The 20,385-nt window shown below is 56.1% G+C and overlaps 7 protein-coding genes across 7 annotated transcripts; 2 read left to right on the top strand and 5 right to left on the bottom strand.

Moving 5' to 3' along the window:
• Nucleotides 1-178: 178 nt before the first annotated feature.
• On the bottom strand, nt 179-4,828 carry V1518DRAFT_416225 (P-loop containing nucleoside triphosphate hydrolase protein). The gene is made up of 3 exons (XM_066904005.1): nt 4,762-4,828; nt 3,487-4,708; nt 179-3,438 (listed from the first exon to the last, which is right to left on the bottom strand). The coding sequence occupies exons 2-3, from the start codon at nt 4,702-4,704 to the stop codon at nt 538-540; spliced, it is 4,119 nt and encodes a 1,372-aa protein (XP_066759919.1). The 5' UTR covers nt 4,705-4,708; nt 4,762-4,828; the 3' UTR covers nt 179-537.
• A 1,389-nt stretch (nt 4,829-6,217) lies between these two features.
• V1518DRAFT_416220 (kinase-like domain-containing protein) lies at nt 6,218-8,120 on the top strand. The gene is made up of 3 exons (XM_066904004.1): nt 6,218-6,925; nt 6,997-7,435; nt 7,483-8,120. The coding sequence occupies exons 1-3, from the start codon at nt 6,344-6,346 to the stop codon at nt 7,794-7,796; spliced, it is 1,335 nt and encodes a 444-aa protein (XP_066759918.1). The 5' UTR covers nt 6,218-6,343; the 3' UTR covers nt 7,797-8,120.
• An 81-nt stretch (nt 8,121-8,201) lies between these two features.
• V1518DRAFT_416216 (rab-GTPase-TBC domain-containing protein) lies at nt 8,202-10,684 on the top strand. Its single transcript, XM_066904003.1, has 5 exons — nt 8,202-8,506; nt 8,570-8,600; nt 8,676-8,754; nt 8,831-8,899; nt 8,956-10,684. The coding sequence occupies exons 1-5, from the start codon at nt 8,492-8,494 to the stop codon at nt 10,403-10,405; spliced, it is 1,644 nt and encodes a 547-aa protein (XP_066759917.1). The 5' UTR covers nt 8,202-8,491; the 3' UTR covers nt 10,406-10,684.
• On the bottom strand, nt 10,586-11,591 carry V1518DRAFT_416214 (mitochondrial 37S ribosomal protein bS18m). The gene is made up of 2 exons (XM_066904002.1): nt 11,385-11,591; nt 10,586-11,328 (listed from the first exon to the last, which is right to left on the bottom strand). The coding sequence occupies exons 1-2, from the start codon at nt 11,533-11,535 to the stop codon at nt 10,661-10,663; spliced, it is 819 nt and encodes a 272-aa protein (XP_066759916.1). The 5' UTR covers nt 11,536-11,591; the 3' UTR covers nt 10,586-10,660.
• A 56-nt stretch (nt 11,592-11,647) lies between these two features.
• Nucleotides 11,648-12,887, bottom strand: V1518DRAFT_262335 (uncharacterized protein). The gene has a single exon (XM_066901017.1). It carries the CDS (start codon nt 12,523-12,525, stop codon nt 11,773-11,775), a length of 753 nt encoding a protein of 250 aa, XP_066759915.1. The 5' UTR covers nt 12,526-12,887; the 3' UTR covers nt 11,648-11,772.
• Nucleotides 12,888-13,248: 361 nt separating this feature from the next.
• On the bottom strand, nt 13,249-14,147 carry V1518DRAFT_427197 (to 3; the record flags this gene model as incomplete). Its single annotated transcript, XM_066906024.1, has 2 exons — nt 13,249-14,042; nt 14,135-14,147. The coding sequence occupies 2 exons, from the start codon at nt 14,145-14,147 to the stop codon at nt 13,249-13,251; spliced, it is 807 nt and encodes a 268-aa protein (XP_066759914.1).
• Nucleotides 14,148-14,916: 769 nt separating this feature from the next.
• On the bottom strand, nt 14,917-19,499 carry V1518DRAFT_262303 (P-loop containing nucleoside triphosphate hydrolase protein). The gene is made up of 2 exons (XM_066901016.1): nt 18,784-19,499; nt 14,917-18,732 (listed from the first exon to the last, which is right to left on the bottom strand). Exons 1-2 carry the CDS (start codon nt 19,158-19,160, stop codon nt 15,024-15,026), a joined length of 4,086 nt encoding a protein of 1,361 aa, XP_066759913.1. The 5' UTR covers nt 19,161-19,499; the 3' UTR covers nt 14,917-15,023.
• Between the last annotated feature and the right edge of the window lie 886 nt (nt 19,500-20,385).

Raw genomic sequence — 20,385 nt, 5'->3', positions numbered from 1 at the left:
AGCTCCTCTCCATCAGGATGCCGGAATTCCCCGGCAAGGCTGTTCAACGAGTTCGTCGCGAAAGTTGCGTACACCACGACACGTCCGTACGCGTCCGTCTCCGTGTTTCCGTGTCTGAAAGTGCGATGGCTTCTTGATATATAACCTCCTTCATATAGCTTGTTGACAGCGGCAACTTCTCCTCGCTATTCGCGTAAGACCAGCTCTAAGAGCAATACGCAGGCCAAGCGCTCTGCAATCAAACTCCATCGCGGAACATCGGATTTACTTCAAATTGCCTCTCTATTTGCAACAAAGCATCAAAAGCAAGATCATACATAGTAATTTATATACAGACATGCCTGTCTTGTCTAATCTCTCTATATGTTGGCGACAAATGAGCGAATATGAGGCGAGCAAACAACAAACCAAGACTCCAAACGAAAATCAAAAAATTGAAATGAACAAAATATGTGCTTGCTTCTCTAGATTGTGGCTTCCAATATGATCAAAAGAAAGAAATGTAGGAGGTAACGAGTATGTAGGTGAAAAATGCGTCTATGCCGCGCTCTCCTCGAGGGCTTGCAGCTTGACAAGCTCGTGGTAACGGCCCTTCTTTGCGAGAAGCTGCTGGTGAGTGCCGAACTCGCAGATCTTGCCGGCCTCGAAAACGTAGATGATATCGGCATTCTGGATGGTGGAGAGACGGTGTGCAACGGCGATGGTGGTCCGACCCTTCGCAGCGAGGTCGAGCGCAGCCTGGACGACCTTCTCGGACTCAGAGTCGAGCGCGGAGGTGGCCTCGTCGAGGAGCAGCACCTTGGGCTTGCGGATGAGCGCGCGCGCGATGGCGATGCGCTGCTTCTGGCCACCTGAGAGGAACGTGCCCTTAGAGCCGCAGAGAGTCTCGTAGCCGTCGGGGAGGGACATGACGAAGTCGTGGATGTTGGCCTGGCGACAGACCTCCTCGATATCGGCGTTGGAAACGGGGATGGGGGAGCCGAGCTGGATGTTGAACTTGATCGAGCCGGCGTAGAGGGTGGGTTCTTGGGACACCAGCGCGATATTCTGACGATAGGCGTTGATGTTGAATGAGGTAATGTCCTTGCCGTCAAGCAGCACAGCGCCACCGGTAGGCCGGTAAAACTCCTCGATCAGCGAAATCGTGGTGGACTTGCCGCAACCGGAAGCACCAACGAGCGCAACATACTGACCCTGCTTGATGGTCAGGTTCAAGCCGCGCAGAACAGGCACCTCGGGACGCGTTGGGTAGCGGAAGTGCACGTCGCGGAACTCGATGTCGCCACGCACATCCTCGGGTACGCCACCCTCGGTCGACCAGGCGTCAATCTCAGGCTCAGCATCGAGCAACGACTTGATGCTCTTCGACGCCTGGATAGCCTTGCCCATGTCGGGAGCGAACGAGAACACAACACCGGCGCCCTCGGCACCAAAGATGATCGACATAAACACAACATAAAACTGGAACAGCGAGTACTCGCCCGTACTCAGTAACACGCCGCCGTAGTACGTCTGCAACGCCATGATGAAGAAAACAATGCCCTGGGTCAACCCATAGAACAGTGCGGACTTGGCGCTCGACGGCCGGTTGCGCACGATCATCTGCGACAGCGATGAGTGGTAAGTTTCCCACACGTCAGACTCGCGGGTGAGCGCGACAACGGTACGGATCGCCGAGGTGGCCTCGCACGCGTACGACGCAGTGCGCTCGTTCTCCTCCTTGACGCGGGACTCAAAGGAGGCGAGGATGTAGAAACGGAAGAAACCGCATCCGATCAGAACTGGAACACTCGCGGTCATGACGAGACCGAGCTTCCACGCAAGTGCGATCGAGACGACCGACGCGGCGAGAACGGTGAGAATAGCGTCGATGATCTTGCCGAGCGTGATGCCGCCAAGACCCTCGACCGACTGCGCGTCGCGAGACAGTGTACCAGTGAGTGAGCCTACCGTGTTCTCATCCTTGTCGAAGAATGAAATGTCTTGACGGAGCATTTGGCGGAACGACATGAAACGAATACGGCGGACAAGTTTAGCAGAAGTGTAGCCGAACGCGGCGCCGGAGGTCGTGTTGGACGCACCGAGAATGCAGGCTAGCATAAACAGGAATCCAGCGTTGCGCTGCACGACGCGGCGTAACTCGTTGTAGTCGTAGATGTCAGAGATTGCTTGTAGGTTGGTACCCCAGAGAAGACCGAGCGCAGTGTAGCCGACGCCGTTGACGAAGCATGCGAAGAGACCGAGGAGGTTGTAGTTCATCTCCGGGCGGGAGAGTTCGTAGATAAACTTGAACGCACTCCACACGGACGGCTCCTCAGCGGCCTCAACGTCCATAGCGGTGTAGGGAGCGGTGGACAATCCGGAGACAGACTTGCCAGTCTTGGTACGAGAGAGCCCGAGGGTGTTGGTCTGGTAGGCGGTCAATTCGATAGCCTTCTCGGTCGTGGCATCTTCAGCTTCGGCTGCCTGCTTCTCCTCGTCCTGGATCTTCTTCGCCTCTTTCTCCTTGAGCGACTCAATCTGCTGCGCCTTGACGAGCGAGCAGTACTCGCCCTCTTTAGAAAGCAGCTCGGAGTGTGTACCCATCTCGAGGATCTGGCCTCGGCGCATGACGACGATGCAGTCCGCGTCCTTGATAGTGGACAGACGATGGGCAATGACAATGGTAGTGCGGTTCCTGGCCGCACGGTCCAGAGCATCCTGGACGATGCCCTCAGATTTGGTGTCGAGAGCGGAGGTAGCCTCGTCGAGAAGAAGAATCTTAGGGTTAGAAACTATGGCGCGCGCGATGGCGATTCGCTGCTTTTGACCACCAGACATCAAAAAGCCGCGCTCGCCGACGTTAGTCTCCAGACCCTCGGGGAGGTTCATGATGAAGTCATAGGCATTGGCCTGCTTGCACGCCTCAACGATCAAGGAGCGCTTCTCCTCGGCCGATGCGTACTCATATTCAGTGCCAATGAGACCGTAGGAAATGTTCTCAAAGATCGAGCACGCAAACAGGGTAGGCTCCTGCTGGACGAGCGCAATCTTCTGACGAAGCCAGCGCAGGTTGAGATCGTTGAGGTTGTGGCCGTCCAGGAACACTTCGCCGTAGATGGGGCTGTAGAAGCGCTCAATTAGGCCTACGATGGTGGATTTACCGGATCCAGAGGCACCGACGAGCGCAACAGTCTTGCCTGCGGGGATGGTGAGGTTGAAGTCGTTGAGAACGGTGACATTGGGTCGCGAGGGGTAGATAAACTTGATGCCCTTGAGGACGATCTCGCCAGAGACCTCCTTGAGCTTCAAGCCGTCCTCGGTGGACGCGTCGATGGCAGACACGCGGTCGATAGTGGCAAAGATCTTGGTTGCGGCAGCGATACCGCTAGTGACGGTCGAGAGGTACGGCGAGATGATGGCAAAGGCGTATGCACCCTGGAACACAGCGAAAACCATCTACATACGGTTAGTTATCAGTTCATGCAAAGTAAACGAAGAACATACAGTGACGATTACGCCGACGGAGATGCGACCTTCGGTGAAGAAACGGATGCCCTGCCAGAACGACATGGCATCGGTCGACCAGGAACACAAGAACATGGAGCCGTTCATCAAGCCAACAGCAACACCGGCGTAGATTGCCCAGTGCTCGCTTATACTGAGGAAGGCGTTGTAAGAACTTGCCATAATGTCCTGGACACCAAAAGCCTGGACGATGCGCACGCTGGAAATAACCTCCTCAGCGAGAGTTCCGCCTACAGAATATCCCTCCTGCGCCTTCTGGTTGTACTTAACCATGTAGAGCGAGGCAATACCGGTGGAGAGGATGATGGCGACAAGCAGGGAGCTCATGATGAAGGCGAGTACGTAGTACTGGCTGTAGGCGACAACGATGGCGGCAAAGAACGTGGTAGTATTAGCGAGAATGAACGCAATTTTCTCGGAGAGGGCCTCCTGGACGAGCACGGTGTCGGCTGTAATGCGGGAGGTGATCTCGCCGGAGCCGAGTTTGTCGAAGTAGCCGATGTTCTGCTTGAGAATTGCCGCCAGGTAATGCTCACGAATGCGGGCGGAGAGAACCTCGCCTCGGTCGATGAAGATATAGGTCTTGATAGTTGAGAAGACGATATCTGCGAGACCGATGGCGACAAGGAGCAAAGAGAGGCGGCTGATGGTCGCGACGAACTCCTCGCGGGTGAGCGTGGGGGTATCGTTGCGGTCGTACATTAAGGAGGAGGTCTTGCTGTAAGAGTAGGTCGAGTCATCGGTGCTGTTGTAGTAAGTCGAGTTGTAGTTGGTGGAGTTGAAGTAGGTCGGGTTGGGGTCGTAGCCGGTGAAGGTGTCGGTGACACGGCCAAAGAGTAGCGCCATGAGCGGCTTCAGGACACCCTCAAGCACGGCACTGAGGACGCCAATGAAGAGCAGAGCGCGGTCTTCCTTGTTGGCATAACGGTAAAGTGTGAAGTATGACGCGCTGGCCGGCTTGAGCTCGACCTGGTCACGGAGAATCTTCGCTTCATGTTCAGGAAGGCCAGCGAACTCGTCGGCGGATTCGACGGTGGAGTAGGACTTGGTAGAGGAGGGCGACTTGCGGAAGCGGAGCGCGCTGAAGAACGACGACGACTTGCTGGAGGAGACGGAGGAGATGGAGCCCTCGGCGGTGTCGTCGGGCGTGTAGTCTGCCCGCAGAGGGGTCTTCTCGTCGTGATCCTCGCCCGCCATGGTACTAGAGGATGTTAGCCGTGAGCGCGGCGAGATAGCGATAGAGGCTATACGGACTCGACAAAACCAGAGAGTGGAGGTTAGCGCTGACAGCACGACAGCAGCTGGCGCGGGCGGCGCAGGCGGAGCGGGGCATATATGGAAGCAGTACGCGCGCGCTCGGGCGGTGGGAGTGCTTATCGGTATCAGGACGCTAAGGTTTGAAGCGCGCGAGAGATGACTCGGTTGCAGCTGAGCCTCGCTGTGCTGGCGCCCCTGCCAAACCAGCCATGCCAAAATGCGGCCGGTTTTCCTGCGCTCGGCTGCACAGAGCGCAACCGGTTCGCCGTTTGTGCAACCACCAGTCCAAATCGAGCATGAAAATCCGGTACGCCTGGCTCGTGTAACCCGGCCTCCACCACCGTGCCGCGAGAGTGCAAGCGCGCACCGGCGTTCCAATTTGCGCTGCTGGGGCCCGAGCGGGTGCTGAGAAATCGGACCTGTGTCATCAGCAGTTCCCGCGGCCACCACGATACGTCTGCCGCCGACGAGCTCCGTGTCTGTCGCCGCCAGTCCGCAGCCAAGGCGTCGAACGGGCAGAAGAGCAACGTCGAACCGTCGTTGGAATCATACTGGGCGCGTTTTAGTGTGCGTCTCTCATGCCGTTCTGAGACAGGGACGGAACTCTAACCGCTACGATCACGAGTGCGCATGCGTTGCGGGGAATCCCGTTTGGGCAATTGAGTCCGGCGCTGTGCATCGATGTTCCGACCCGTACCTGTGGAATCCGCTGGGCTTTAAAGCGCTGGCAAATCGTTTGGCGCGGTTATGTATGACATCGCCGCGTGCGGTGCTGCGATCCGGACGGTGGCGGGTTGTATATACCGTGGTAGAGGAACTGAGCCTGGAGTCTGGTATAGCGTCGGCCGTCCGCGTATATAGGCGGGCACCATCGCGATGGCAGACTCGAAACCCAGAGTCGTCGGCTACGTGGGAGTGCGATATGCGGTCGCGAATCTTCGTCCGAGACCAGATCTTCGGATTTCTAGAGTCATTTCGGCAGTCGGCGGAGCGTCTTGGGCTAGAGTGTCAGGAAGTTGAATAGGAAGTGGCAGTGGATATGACCGTGGGCGAGGAGGTGAGCTTGGATTTTTATCGCCGCTATGTCATTTTTTATCTCTGACTCCTCTCCCTGTGGGCCGCTGGGTGGCTTGCCGCTTCGCGTCCGCGTCGAAGTACGAGAGAAGGGTCTGAGTGAAAGTCCGAGAAGGACGCGGCGTGGAGAACGCGCGGGGAAGGCGAAAGCCGGCTTCCAGAAGCTTTTCAGCGCGGCTCAGCGGCGCACCAAGCGAGATGGATCCAGGTTTAGAGCAGAAGGTGGGTCTATAACGTGGGGCTCGCTCTACGGCTGCTGTAACACTGCTTGTCGCTGGCCATATCTGATGACAATCCCCACAACATATGATCACGTGCCCGTGGCGGCCGCTTTGCGCAGTCGCCAGCGCAAACACGACGCCTTCTTCTTTCTCAACCGTATCCACGCCCACGCCGACCCCTCTGCAGTTCCGCATCATCCCCCCACACTTGGCCCGCTTCCCCCGTCTGCCGGTTTCTCTTGTCGCTGGGTGCGCCTACTCTGGCGTGCACCGCGGAGAAGACCATGTCCTTCCTCTCCTCGGCGGCTAGCACAACTGGCTCCCAGTCCCCCTCCTCCTTCGTCTTCCCCCACAGCAGAAATGTCGTCGTAATGAACAACAAGGCCTCCGCTCCTGCCTCCAGTCCATCGGCGTGGCCTACTTCTCCCACCATCCGTCCCTCCAGCGCCGGCGACGGCACCGTCTTATCCGATCTGTCCGTCAGCGCACTATCCGGAATCAAGGACATCTCTCTCGATGCAACCCCCGAGCCCAAGACCCCTCCACAGACTATCACATCCCCGGCAGCTCCATCAATAAAGACGCCGTCGCTCTCCACCTCCTCATCTGGCTCGGCCTCTGATTACTCCGACCAGCCCGCACCCGATTCCGACCTCGTCGCAGCCGACGATGCCACCGCCGCCACCGCCGCCGCCTCGCCGGAGAAGCAACCGCCATCATCCACTGAACTCGTCGTGCAGGTCACAGACGCCTCTACTTTGTACGCGGGAAAGAAGACCATCAACTGGTTCACCATCCTTGAAGACATGGGCGAGGGCGCCTACGGGCAAGTTAAGCTGGCGCAGTACAAGCCGCCACGCGATGAGGTGGGTATACTCTTAGTATGTATAGGTCGGGTTGTTCAGCACAGCGCGCAATGCTCACACGTTTTGCACAGAAGGTGGTACTTAAATACGTCACCAAGAAGCGCATCCTTGTCGAGACCTGGATCCGCGATCGCACGCTTGGCACCATCCCGCTCGAGATCCACGTGCTGAAGTTCCTTCAGCAGTATCCCCACCGTAACGTCGTCGACATGCTTGATTTCTTCGAGGATGAGACGAACTACTACATCGAGATGTCTCCACACGGTATTCCCGGCATGGACCTCTTTGATTACGTTGAATTGCGGGCAAACATGGATGAGGCCGAGTGCCGCAGCATATTTTTCCAAGTCGCCAGCGCTGTCCGCCACTTGCACCAGGTCGGCGTCGTGCATCGCGACATCAAAGACGAAAATATTATTCTCGATAGCGACGGAAACATAAAGCTCATCGATTTTGGAAGTGCGGCCTACATCAAGTCCGGGCCTTTCACCGTCTTCGTTGGCACCATTGGTATGTTGACTTCGTTGCGTCAACTGACTTGTTTCTAACATCGTCAGACTACGCCGCCCCCGAAGTACTCCGCGGTCAGATGTACAGCGGCAAGGAGCAAGACGTGTGGGCAGCCGGCATTTTGCTCTACACGATCATCTACAAAGAAAATCCATTTTATGACTCGGCTGAGATCATGTCCGGCGACTTGCGCATGCCGTACGTCATGAGCGAGGAGAGCGTGTCGCTCATCAGACGGATGCTCAATCGGAATATCGCTGCGCGACCAACCATGGAAGACGTGCTCAACGACCCGTGGCTCAAGGGGTGCGGCGACACTTCCGACCCCATTTCTGCGCCAGACGCAACCAAGGGCAGGTAGGCCGCCTCCGCTGACCGCCCACTGATTCATATTCATGACTGTTTCGTTTACGTATGGCGTTTTTCCTTCTGTTTCTTTTACTCCGGATGTCTACATAAGTTTGTCATTTTGATTTTATTGTTTGGTCATTAAAGATGCATTATATGAAAGCCTATACATATATCTATATGCCACTGTACCTCAAGTCGGGAAATAGACAGCTATTTGTATATAGAGCCTTGCATGACAGATGTGGCCGGTGTCAGTGCGATGTCTGTCGCTTGTGTTGCGTGTTATCGGGTTTGGTCAATGTATGTAATGTTAAATAGATCGTGTATATTTCGAGCAGGCGTAATCGCACGGGTGATCAAACAGCACAATTTGGCGATGATGGTGGACTGTGGAGAAGCAGAGTTGTCGCCGAAAGCTTCTTCGTGGTTTGAGTTCAAGAAGAGGCGGTGTTTCGTCAACTACGAGCTACGTACGTAGTCCACATGATCACCGCTCTCCTCCACACTCCTCCCTCATCGCACGTGCAATAGGTTTACTTTATTCGCCAACTAGACGATTCATTCGATTAGACCTTCTTATCTGCAAGTTTGAAGACACCTCGGCGACGACGGCAAGACCCAGCGCGGGACTCGCAGTGTAGCCTGCAGGACAACGAAGAGGCGAAGCGGTAGTGTCGTGCACCACAAAGCAGCACACTGACCTAGATGACGTCTAAGAACGTGAGCTGCGACTTTTGATTTCGTGCTAGAATTGCGCAAATGACTGACGCTTGGCGTATTTAGTATAATGGCCACCAGGAGATGGTCCAAGTTGGTAAGTCCCGACGAGCTCGGCTTTAGCTGTCCATGGTATCTAGGAAGCGCAAGTACTGATGCAAGGCTCCTATAGATGGAAGAAGCACTTCCGCTGCTACGTTCCTCAAGTCAACATCGCGACATCAACAGCAGCAGAGCCAGGGTGGATATCGGTGAGTTTGCACCCACTGTGGGGAGATTTTCCGATTTCGCGGTAGACAAGGACTAACACCCAGTGCTTTGACACAGACCATTAATATTCAATGAAGACGATTCAAAGCCTTTTGGGGCAGGATACTCGCATGCCGACATCCTAAGGTGCGTACTTGAGTGATTGACGTGTTAGGGCTTATCTGATTCCGTGTGTTGTACAGGGCAACCACAAAGCCGAAGAGCTCATCAAGCTCCCACACACGGCTCGACCGCAAGATTACATACGCAGATCTAGACGACGACTGGGACGCGAGCCTCGACAACGAAGTCATTTCGCTCGGCGTGAAGTCACCAAACTCGTCCCCGTCGCTATCGTCGATGCCGTTTGCTAGCGCCACATCCACCTCACTTTCCTCATACACATCGCCACCGCTCTCCTCGACGGAATTCTCACATAGCGCCGACCTATACCCCGCAACGCGGCGCTCGTCGCCAACGGTAGGCGGGCTGAAAGCGCAGTACGAGCGCATCGTGAACGATCCTGCGAATTCTCTGCATATGATCTATCACCCGGACGCAAGTGCGACGGAGGGTGCGTCGGCTGCTGAGATCGAGACCATCAATGCGCGCATTGCGCGGATTAATAAGTTCAAGCGTGTGCTGCAGGAGTCGAATGTCGATATCCTTGCTCTGCGGAATCTCGCGTGGAACGGCGTGCCTGACGAGCTGCGACCGATGGCGTGGCAGCTTATGCTAGGATACCTCCCCACCAATGCAGACCGACGTGTTTCGACACTTGCGCGTAAGCGGAAAGAATACGCAGACGGCGTTGCGCAGGCATTTGGCACGCGGGGCGGCGCAAATATGAGTAGCAGCAACGTGATGGGCAACGCTCCAGGCGTGGACCAGTCGGTGTGGCACCAGATCAGTATCGACGTGCCGCGAACGAATCCACGGATTAAGTTGTACGGGTTCGAAGCGACGCACCGCGCGCTGGAGCGGATACTGTATGTGTGGGCGATTCGACATCCGGCTAGTGGGTATGTGCAGGGTATCAACGACCTCGTGACACCCTTTTTTCAGGTGTTTTTGTCTGCGTATATCACGGTTGAGGTCGAGGCTTACGACCCGGGGCTGTTACCAAAAGATGTTCTTGATGTGATTGAAGCGGACACGTTTTGGTGCTTGACAAAACTACTGGATGGAATCCAAGATAACTACATCTCCGCACAACCAGGAATCCAGCGCCAGGTTGCAGCGCTCAAGGATCTCACACAGCGAATCGACTACTCCCTTGTGCGTCACCTGCAAAAAGAAAACGTCGAGTTCATCCAATTCAGTTTCCGGTGGATGAACTGCCTGCTGATGCGGGAGGTGAGCGTGCAGAACTCGATTCGAATGTGGGACACCTATATGGCTGAGGGTCCCACAGGCTTCTCGGAATTCCATTTGTATGTGTGCGCTGCATTTTTGGTCAAGTGGTCGTCGAAGATCCAGACAATGGATTTCCAGGAGATTTTGATATTTCTGCAGAGCCCCCCGACGCAGGAGTGGACCGAGAAGGATATTGAGTTGTTGCTGAGCGAGGCGTATATGTGGCAGTCGCTATTCAAGAATGCGACTGCGCACCTGCGGTCCGGCATCGCTGCTCCGGATGAGCACTACCAATAATTTTTCACCATCCTCTGGCATCACAATCATCAGCATTCCTCTCGATAATCGGCACGCATATTTGTACTTGTAAAATTTTGTTTGGGGGCTTGTTTAATTTTTGTTTTCCTTTGCTCGTTTGCTTGCTCTGCGACGTGTTTGTGGTTTGGAATCCGGCAGTGGTAGTTTTACCCGACTGTGTTTAAGACTTATTGCGTTCTATTTTGTGTATATACAATTATAAGGAAGAATGAGGAAAGAACAATAAAATAATTATCACAATCGCGGGATCGCTTTGTGGTTTGTGCTGAGTAAACCAGCCGCTCTCGCGCGCTTTATAGCCCGCGCGACCTTTGTGTGGTTCTTCGCGGAGGTACCCGTTACGGAGCGTGGATAGATACGTCCGATAGTGGACACATAATCACTCAACAATACTGCGTCATCGTACAGAATCAGCGGATCATAAACACCAGCGGCCTTGAACTTGTCGCCTGTGAACATGAGTGGTTGCCGGGGGCGGTAGTTTGGCGGGCGGGCGAGCTCGGAAGGGGAGTACACCTCGCCGGGGATGAAGCGGCGCTGGATCTGCGGCGCGTGTGTGCCAAGTCGTTGGATAGCGACCGCGTCAGCGATGTCGTCGCGGGTGGCGTGCGGCCAAGTCGCGAGAGTGGCAGTTATTGCGGATTCGAGCGTCGCGGCGGGAGAGGCCGAGGAGGTGGAGGAGGTTGGCTCGGCCGGTGCGGAGGCGGCGGCGGCGGCGGCGGCAGCGCGTTTGCGCGCACTGCGGTCTTGTAGACGTTGAAAGCTCGCTGTGACGGCGCTTGAAGCAGCGGATTCGCCAGTGCTATTGCTATTGCTATTTGGTCGTCTGATTTCGGAGTCCCAGTTGCGTCTGTTTTGGCGTCTGTTTTGCTGTGTGTGATTCGCGCGTGGTGGTCGAGGTGCTGCAGTTGTCAGTAGAAAATCTAAAACATGAATTCCGGCGGATGGGGAGGCGTACCAGCACCGTCTTCGCCTGCGGATGGAGTTGCACTCGAGGAGAACGTCTTGCTCAAGTCGCCACGTGCGGTCCCCCGCAAGCTGGTAGTCACGAATACAACCGGGCGCCGAGCTAATTGGCGGGCGAATGACACACAGCGCATTGGCTCCATCGTACAAAAAACCGGAACGACCGAACTGAGGGGCCGGTTGTGGTGGAAATTCCTTGAGTGGAGGTCGCGGTCCCGAGTCCGTTTTTTCGTAGACCGTGGTGAAGTAGTCACGTGGGCCCGTGAGAATCAGGCCGTGCTTGAGATTACCGTACGCACGTTTGTGAGATCACGCTTGCTCTTCAAATGCACTTATTCAACTGCCGTCCACCATATATACACTGTCCACTCAATTTTTGACTACGCCAACATCGCCACAATTCCGGTGTGTCCCTCGTCGGCCGCATACTCTCTTGCGGTCCGTCCAAACCTGTCCCTAATCCCCCGCTCTGCCCCGTGGGCGAGCAAAAACGCTACAATCCCCTCGCGCCCGCCCACGGCCGCGTAGAACAGTGCCGTCCACCCCTTGTCGTCATCACGGGACTGCAGGAGTTGGGAAACAAGTTCTGGTGATGGCGTGGAAATGGTTGTGGGTATAGCTTCGTCGTCGTCATCCTGAGGTGAGAGGATGCGGAGTACAGCGGGTTCGTCGCCCGAGAAGCAGGCGTCGAAAAATGCGTCTCGCCGGGCGAGAAGCGGGTTTGATTTATATGCGCGAGTGTCTTGTAATGCAGAGTAGATATCGTACCCAGTTGTAACACCGCCGTCGTCGGTCACGGTCGCTAGTAACTGCGGTTTCGGCACTGCTGAGGAGGATGAGGAGGAGCCTCCTGCACTGGCGGCAGGAATGATTTGCATATTGCAGGCGGGGCAATATGTAGGCGGTGCCTCATGTGCGAGAAAGCAGAACCAATGGAAGTGGTGGCCGACGGGACACGCGTCGAGCACCACGTCGTCGGGAACAAGCTGTCGCTCGCCGACATCGTTGTCGTCGCGCATGGCGTCATGGTCGCGATCGTCTTCGGAATCTTCCTCGTCCTCTTCGTATGGTCGCCATATTGGCTCGTTACATAGCGCGCATATCGACCCGTCTGGTAAATGTACTGCCGTCATTGCGTCGGCTGTCGGTCCTTTGTATCAACTTTGGAATCTGTGCAAAGCGACGATATGCACAGCCCTTCGTGCGGCTCAAGACCGAATCTCAGCCTTCCCCATTCAGCGCAATTAAACAATGAAGTTCGTTACTTTAGTGTCATGTCATAATCATACAAAAAGGCTCATAAGAGCTATCCCAGCACGTATACCACCGAGCATTGAAGCAATCATTGAACACACAAAACAAGACATACAAACAAGACATAGCCAGATGTTTTACGTCATAGTATACAAAAATTTCCGCAATCATAAGATACCGTAGATCGAGTAGCCAAAAAAAAATACAATGGACGCTATCCAAAAATGAGCGTGGGGTGTGAGAAGGAGGGCCGACGTGGTAGCAAAAATAAAGCTATATCGGTCGTCGATCGTGGCGCAAGGGGGGGCCGATCGAGGAGGCGCCAAGCGAGGGGTTGTCGCGGTGCGTGGTCGTGTGCAATCAGCGCCAGATAAAACGAATGTATATGGCGGCGGCGCCGGAGCGATGATGCAGTAGCAAGATTTCGAGCCCGAGTTTCAAGCAGACAGGTAGTAGTAAATGAGGGTGTGTGCCAAGTCAGGCGGTGTGGTCTTCAAGAAAGGAGCGTGAGGCTGCGCGCGGAGCAGGAGCGGTCCATCGGATCGGACGATAGTAGAGAACGTGGGGTCATTATCCAAATCATTAGTGAAGCGAGAAGACACTCATAGGATGACGCAGAGGCCACCTCTCTTCTTGTTCTTTGCGCGCTTGCCGGATTGCGGGAAGGCGGCATTGAGCTTGCTGTTGCAGTCCTTGGCAACAAAAATCTGGTCGGTGGTGGAGCTGTAGGAATGCTTGTGCTCCTTCTCCGAGAAGTGGCGCGAGTAGAAGCCAGAGGAAGACGCAGGCGAGCGCGATGTGTTTGAGCTAGCAGAGGAAACGGGCGACGCGCGGCCGGTATCAAGCGTGAGCGACGTGGACGCGAGTGACTCCTTGTCGGCGGCTAGGGTAGCTGAGTCGCGGCGCTGGATCTGCCGCACGAGGTCGACGAACACGTCGGAGACGTGTGCACCGGAGCGCGCCGAGGTCTCGTAGAAGGATGTGGTGCCCCAGCTGTGTGCGAGCTGCTTTGCCTCAAGAAAGGAGACAGTGCGCGCGTGCGCGAGGTCGCTCTTGTTACCGGCGAGCACAAAGGGGACGTTGGCGGAGTCCTTGATGCGCACGACTTGGTCGTGCAGCTTCTCGAGCTCTTTGAAGCTGTCCCTGTCGGTGACGGAGAACACGATGAGGAAGCCTTGGCCGTTCTTGATGTAGAGCTCGCGCATCGCGGTGAATTGCTCAACGCCGGCGGTGTCGAGGATCTCGACCTCGCATTGCCGGCCATCGACGGAGACCTCGCGACGGTAGGAGTCCTCGATGGTGGGATCGTACGAGTTGAGGAAGACGCCTTGTGCGAACTGGACGGTGAGAGCGGACTTGCCGACTCCGCCGGCGCCGAGGACGACAATGTTGTATTCTGCGGGGGTCAGCGGGGTGGCAAGAGGGGGCGGGCGTGCGACATGCGACGAGTCACGATGCGCCGAGCGAGGGGCGGTGTGAGAGACGTACCACGCAGAGCCATGGGGAGTGCGAAGGAGGCGCTACGGTGCGAGGAGCAGCAGCAGAAGCAGGAGCAGGAGCAGAGAGCAAAGTAATAAGCAAGAGCAGGCGGCTGGGATTGGGGCCTTGAAGGGGGGGGGCCGAGAGAGAAGAGACGCGCGACGACGCGGAGGGGTGCGCTCGTGTGTCAAGAGCGCAGCGCAACAGAAGGAAAGCAAGCCCCGTTGCGGCCGTTTCGGGCGCGACCAAAACAAATGCACGCCGCACGCGATGCGTTCTTTGCCTCCTGCGCACGGGCCGCCACCGCGTGTTTTTGCGTCGGCGCGCGTCTGCAAGGTTTGTACTAGCGCGTGCCCCAACGCAAGGGGCAGCGGAAGCAGTCCGCACGCGTCGCGTCCGTCGTCCCCGTCGCGTCGACGCGTCGCACTTGCGGCAACAGCAGGGGCGTGGGGCAGTCTCCGGTGGAGTCGTCGCCTGCACCGTACCTGGCGGCGCCGTGCCTGGCGGCGAGCTGAAGACGGTGTTTGAATTGCGTACGGCAAGGGCGACGTCGCGGCGACCTCGCCTGAGCTGCCGCGCTCATAACACCAGGCACGGAATGCGCTTCAAACCTGCACCCCACGACGCACTCAATCGCCCGCCCTGCGCCCTGGATCCTGGTCGTCACAACTCACATTTTCTGTGACCGCCGGCTGCCGCGGCTTCCGCCGCCGCTGCCCCTGGGCTCCGCACCGCACTGCAGCGTGCATCTCACCCATCTATTTGCCTCGTCTATTCCCATGCCTGCAAAGGCCGTGATTCATCGTACGGCGATGTCACGCAACACTCCCTACCCGCTCCCCTGTACACAAACAAAAAACCAAAAAACGGAGAAATAATAATGCAATCCCTGCACCGCTCACGCTCCCGCCTCTAGCGCCTGCAGCTTCACCAGCTCGTAGTACCGCCCCCGCTTCGCCAACAGCTCCTGATGCGTCCCGCTCTCCAGCACGACGCCCCCGTCAAACACATAGATCACGTCCGCCCGCTGGATGCTGCTCAGGCGGTGCGCCACGGCGATCGTCGTGCGGCCCTTGGCCGCCGCGTCCAGCGCCGCCTGCACCACCTTCTCCGACTCGTTGTCCAGTGCAGAGGTCGCCTCGTCCAGCAGCAGGATTTTCGGGTCGCGAATGAGCGCGCGCGCGATCGCGACGCGCTGCTTCTGGCCGCCAGAGAGAAGCGCGCCCTTCGAGCCGCACAGTGTGTCGTACCCGTCCGGCAGGGACATGATGAAGTCATGGATGTTGGCCTTCTGGCACGCGGCTACGATCTGCTCCTCTGTCACCGGCTCGAGCGAGCCCAACAGCACGTTCTCGCGGATCGAGCCCGCGTACAGCACCGGCTCCTGCTGCACCATGGCGATGTGGCTCCGGTACGCATTCACGTTCAGCTTCGACACGTCTTGGCCGTCCAGTAGCACCTGGCCCCTCTGAGGCCGGTAGAACGACTCGAGCAGACCGATTGTCGTCGACTTTCCGCACCCTGATGAGCCCACCAGCGCGACGTACTGGCCCTTCTTGATCGACAAGTTCAACCCGCGCAGAACCGGCACCTGCATGCGAGTCGGGTACCGAAAGTGCACGTCCTTAAAGTCGATGTTGCCCTGCACGTTCTCGGGCACCTCGCCCTCACTTGACCACACGTCGATCACCGGCTCCATGTCGTACAGTGCCTTCATGTGCGCGGTGGCCTCGTACGCTTTACCCATATCAGGCGCAAACGAAAAAATAATTCCCGCTGACTGCGCACCGTACACGACCGACATGAACGTTACGTAGAACTGGAAGATGTTGTACGTCCCGTTCTTGATGTAGAGCGATCCGAACCAGAACGCGAGCGCCATGATCATGTAGATCATGCCTTGTGCAACACCATACCAGAATGCTGACGCGTTACTCTTCACCCGCGACTTGCGCAGCTGCTCGTCCATCGTCTCGTGGTACGTCTGCATGACATCGCTCTCTCGCGTAAGCGACACGACAGTCTTGATCGCTGACGTCGCCTCGCACGCGTACGCGGCCGACACAAGATGCGACTTCTTCGCTTCTTGCTGGAACTTGGTGAGCACGTGGAACCGGTAGTAACCCGCACCGATCAGAATCGGCACGCACGCACCGCACACCAGCGCGAGCTGCCACGCCACGATCAGCGACAGAACCATGCTCGACACTACGATCATGCCCGAGTTCAAAATGCGGCCAAACGTCGCGCCCGACAAGCCGTCGACCGCCTGACCGTCGCTCGCAAGCGTGCTTGTAAGCGCGCCCGTCGAGTTCTCGTCCCGGTCAAAGAATGAAATGTCCTGTCGTATGATCTGCTTGAACGTGCCCATGCGCACGCGACGCACGAGCTTCTGGCCCGCATACGCAAAGATGCCGAGCGCAAGGATCGACGCGCCGAATTCGACCATCGCAAGCATAAAAAACAGTCCCGCGAATATCCGGATCTCGCTCAGCATGCGCTCATAATCCGGGATGTAATTGAACGCCTGCACGCACCGCCCGAAAAACAAACCCAGCGATGGGTAGCCCAGACCCTGGATTCCAGACGCAATCATGCCTGTAATGTTCAGCGCCTTCTCCTCCTCACTTAGCTTGGCCAAAAACTTGATCAGCTCCCACGTGCTGTACTCGCGGACCTCGTCCTCAACCGCGGCATCGAAAATGCTCGAGTTCGTCGTCCTCACACGCGTAAGACGCGTCTGCTGCTTCGTCAAATCGCTCATCTCAACTGCCTTCTCATCAAGCTCCATCTCCACCTGGTCGGTCGCAAGTTCAGCCTCGCGCTCCTCCTTTGACTTCTCCTCCGCCGCCTCCAGCGTCTGCGCCTTGACGAGGTCATAGTAGTTTCCACGCTTGGCAATCAGTTCGTCGTGCGTGCCCTGCTCCACGATTTCGCCGCGACGCATCACCACGATGTTGTCCGCGTCTTTAATCGTTGACAGGCGATGCGCAATCACGATCGTAGTCCGGTCCTTCGATGCGCGGTCAAGTGCCTCTTGCACGACGCCCTCGGATTTGGTGTCGAGTGCAGATGTCGCCTCATCAAGCAGTAAAATGCGGGGATCGCCGACAATTGCGCGAGCGATAGCAATGCGCTGCTTTTGGCCTCCAGACAGCAAAAATCCGCGCTCGCCGACGTTGGTCTCAAGACCCTCGGGAAGTGTGTCAATAAACACCATCGCATTTGCCATAGTGCATGCTTTGATAACGAGCACACGCTTCTCGATAACACTGGCGTGTTCGTACTTTGTGCCAATCAGTCCGTGCGCGATGTTCTCAAAGATTGAGCAGCCAAACAGCGTAGGCTCCTGCGAGACAAGCGCAATCTGCTGACGCAACCACTTCACATTCAAATCCGTGATATCGTGTCCATCAATCAATACCTGGCCGCCGAGTGGTGAATAGAACCGCTCAAGCAGCCCAACAATCGTAGACTTGCCCGACCCGGACGCACCAACAAGCGCAATCGTCTTACCAGCGGGGATTTTCAAGCTGTAGTCGGGAAGCACAGTTACAGTCGGTCGCGATGGATAAATAAATCGTACGTGCTTCAGCTCAATGTCGCCCTTAATCTCCGGCAGAATCGTGCCAGAAGTCGAGTATGTGTCGATAGCCGACTCGCGGTCGATCGTCGTAAAAATCTTGTTAGCCGCCGCCAATCCGTTCGCGACGCTTCGGAAATGCGGTGTAATGTTTGTAATAGCAAACGTGCCCTCGACCATTGCGGCCAACACCGTGATGATCGAACCCACCGAAATCTCGCCGCGCGCAAGAAATCGCGACCCCTGCCAGAATCCAAGCGCGTCATCCGAGTATACACCGAGCCACATGACGCCAGTGACGACGCCAATAGCGGCGCCAGCGCGTAGCGCCCAGTGCTCGCTGATCAGGAGGAACGCATTGTACTTCTCGGCTAGACGGTCCTGCATCTGGAACGCGTGCACATTGCGAATTGACGAAAGAACCTCCTCCGCGACCGATGCACCTGCAGACGCGCCATTTAGAGACAAAGTGAAGTATTTCGACATGCGGTTGGACGCAACGTAGAACGTAACTCCGATAACGACCGCAATCGACATCATGATGAACGTAAGCTTGTAGTTGAACACGAAACCAATGACAAACGCAGCAACCATGATACTCAGATTCTCCGTGATATATCCGAGCTTCTCAGACATGCCTTCCTGAATTAAGATTGTGTCAGACGAGATACGCGTGGTAATCTCACCAGAGCCGAGCTTGTCAAAGTAACCAATGTTCTGGCGCAGAATCGCAGCGAGATAGTTTTCCTTGATGCGAGCGCAAAGAACCTCACCGCGATCAATGAACAAAAATGTGGCACTATACGAAAATAAGAAATCTGCGATTCCAATGTACACGAAAAACAACGCCAAGAAGTTCACGCGGCGCTGGAACTCCTCGGGGGAGATGCGCTCGAACGAGTCATCGTACATGCTGTACTTCTCGGTGCTTTCGTAGTAGCTGGTTTCGTTGTAGTGCGTCGATTCATTGTAGAAAGAGGTCTCGTTATAGGCTTGGGATCCATAATACATAGGGTTGTTCATTCTGCACAAGTTAGCTAATCTTCGTTTGTAAACCTACACACGCAAAACGTACCCTCGGAAGTAGTTAGTGAAAGTTTCGGTGATTGCGCCAAACACCAAAGGCATCAGCGCTTTAACACATCCCTCAACGATGGCAAGTCCAAATGCAAGAATGACTAGACACTTGTCAACCGTGGTGGCGTATCGGTAAACCGTCAACACGCCGACGTTGACCGGAGGCACGTTGACCTGCTCGCGCAGGATCTTCGCGTCTGCAGCAGGCAGTCCTGAGAACTCGTCGGAGTGGGTGGGCACATCGATGCCGATGCTGGAGCTGCTTGAGGACAGCAGCGGCGAGTTCTCCGTGGGCTTGGCAGCGTCAGACGCCGACGAAGTGCTGAATGACTTTGCGGAACTCGAGTCCCATGACTTCTCGCTTGTGTCGGCCATGTCGCTGGAGTGCTCTGCTGTTCCACGCAGAAGTATGGCGCACGACAAGAGAGCGCTGGGAGGAGACGGAGGGGACAGAAGGACGAGAGGAAGAGAGATTTCAGATGAGCAGATTTTGGTGTGGATGTGTGCCACGGGCTCCCCTGAGAGGCGAGGCCACTAACTACCGTTACTTCAACGAAGTCAGCAGGGACCCGGTTGCGTGCTCTATGGCTGGTGCGTACACTGCCCATTTCTGACTGGGGCGCTCCTCAGTTTTCGTCTTCTTGGCTCCTCCACTGACTACAACAATCGCACAGATGGACTTGGCATGTGAACAGCCCTGTTCTCCACGGCCATGGGCGGTGGCTAGTGACGTGAATCACTGTTGCAACCGACGTGGTCGTCACAAACGTGGACTCGTGAAGAGCAGAGTCCGAGCGCAGTTCTAAACTGTTGTGAAGATAAGTCGAATAAAGCTTCAGGGCTCTTCGGCGAGTCGGCGACTCAAGCCCCCTGCCCCTTGTGCACGTCTTCCTTCCATCGCCAGCTAGCTGCTTCAGACTGCTCAAAATGCAATCCACGTCTTCCTATTCCGTGAATTTGGTAGTCACATCTGCGGCAGAGCGACGAGGGAATCCTTATCTCGCGTAAGATCGTTCCTGATCTGTGCGCTGTCGCGGTTCGAACTTGGTCCTGCCTATAGCGCGGATTTGGCCGTATGCGATAACGACAAAACCAGACTAGTCACGGTTAGCCGCGCGACAAGTCCCAACCGAGTCATCAGGGACACGAGGAGACTCATCGTGCACATTTTCTCATCGCCCGCCGCACACCACATTCGATCGACAAGGTCTGTCTCTGTCGTCGCTCCAAAACAGTCAGATGAGAACCAGGATCCTTCAGTAGTATCAGAGGAACGTGAACTATGCTGATGGCCCTGGAAAGTTCTCACCCGCCGCTCACTTGGCTGCTGCCGTTGGAACCACTGCACATAGTTCGCCTTCCAGGTCCGTGCTCCGTATTCGTATCATCAGCCTGCCAATCACATCGACCGTAATTAGCGTGCACTCACTGATGAGTCTAAGAACATGACTCATGCCGCAGTTGCCGAATCCTCCGCCAGCTTCGTGTAGGTCTGTACTATGCTTTAGATTGGTATTCTAGCATCTGTCTAGGCCTTGTAGCTCTAGCTTTTGGGACTTGGAAGAGCAGCGCGAGGCGGCGTCCGGAGAGGCGAAAATCC

The sequence above is a fragment of the Limtongia smithiae genome (genome assembly GCF_038497785.1).
Source record: "Limtongia smithiae strain NRRL Y-17922 unplaced genomic scaffold V1518scaffold_5, whole genome shotgun sequence".
NCBI lineage: Eukaryota > Fungi > Ascomycota > Lipomycetes > Lipomycetales > Lipomycetaceae > Limtongia > Limtongia smithiae.
This window is presented reverse-complemented; position numbering and strand designations above follow the sequence as displayed.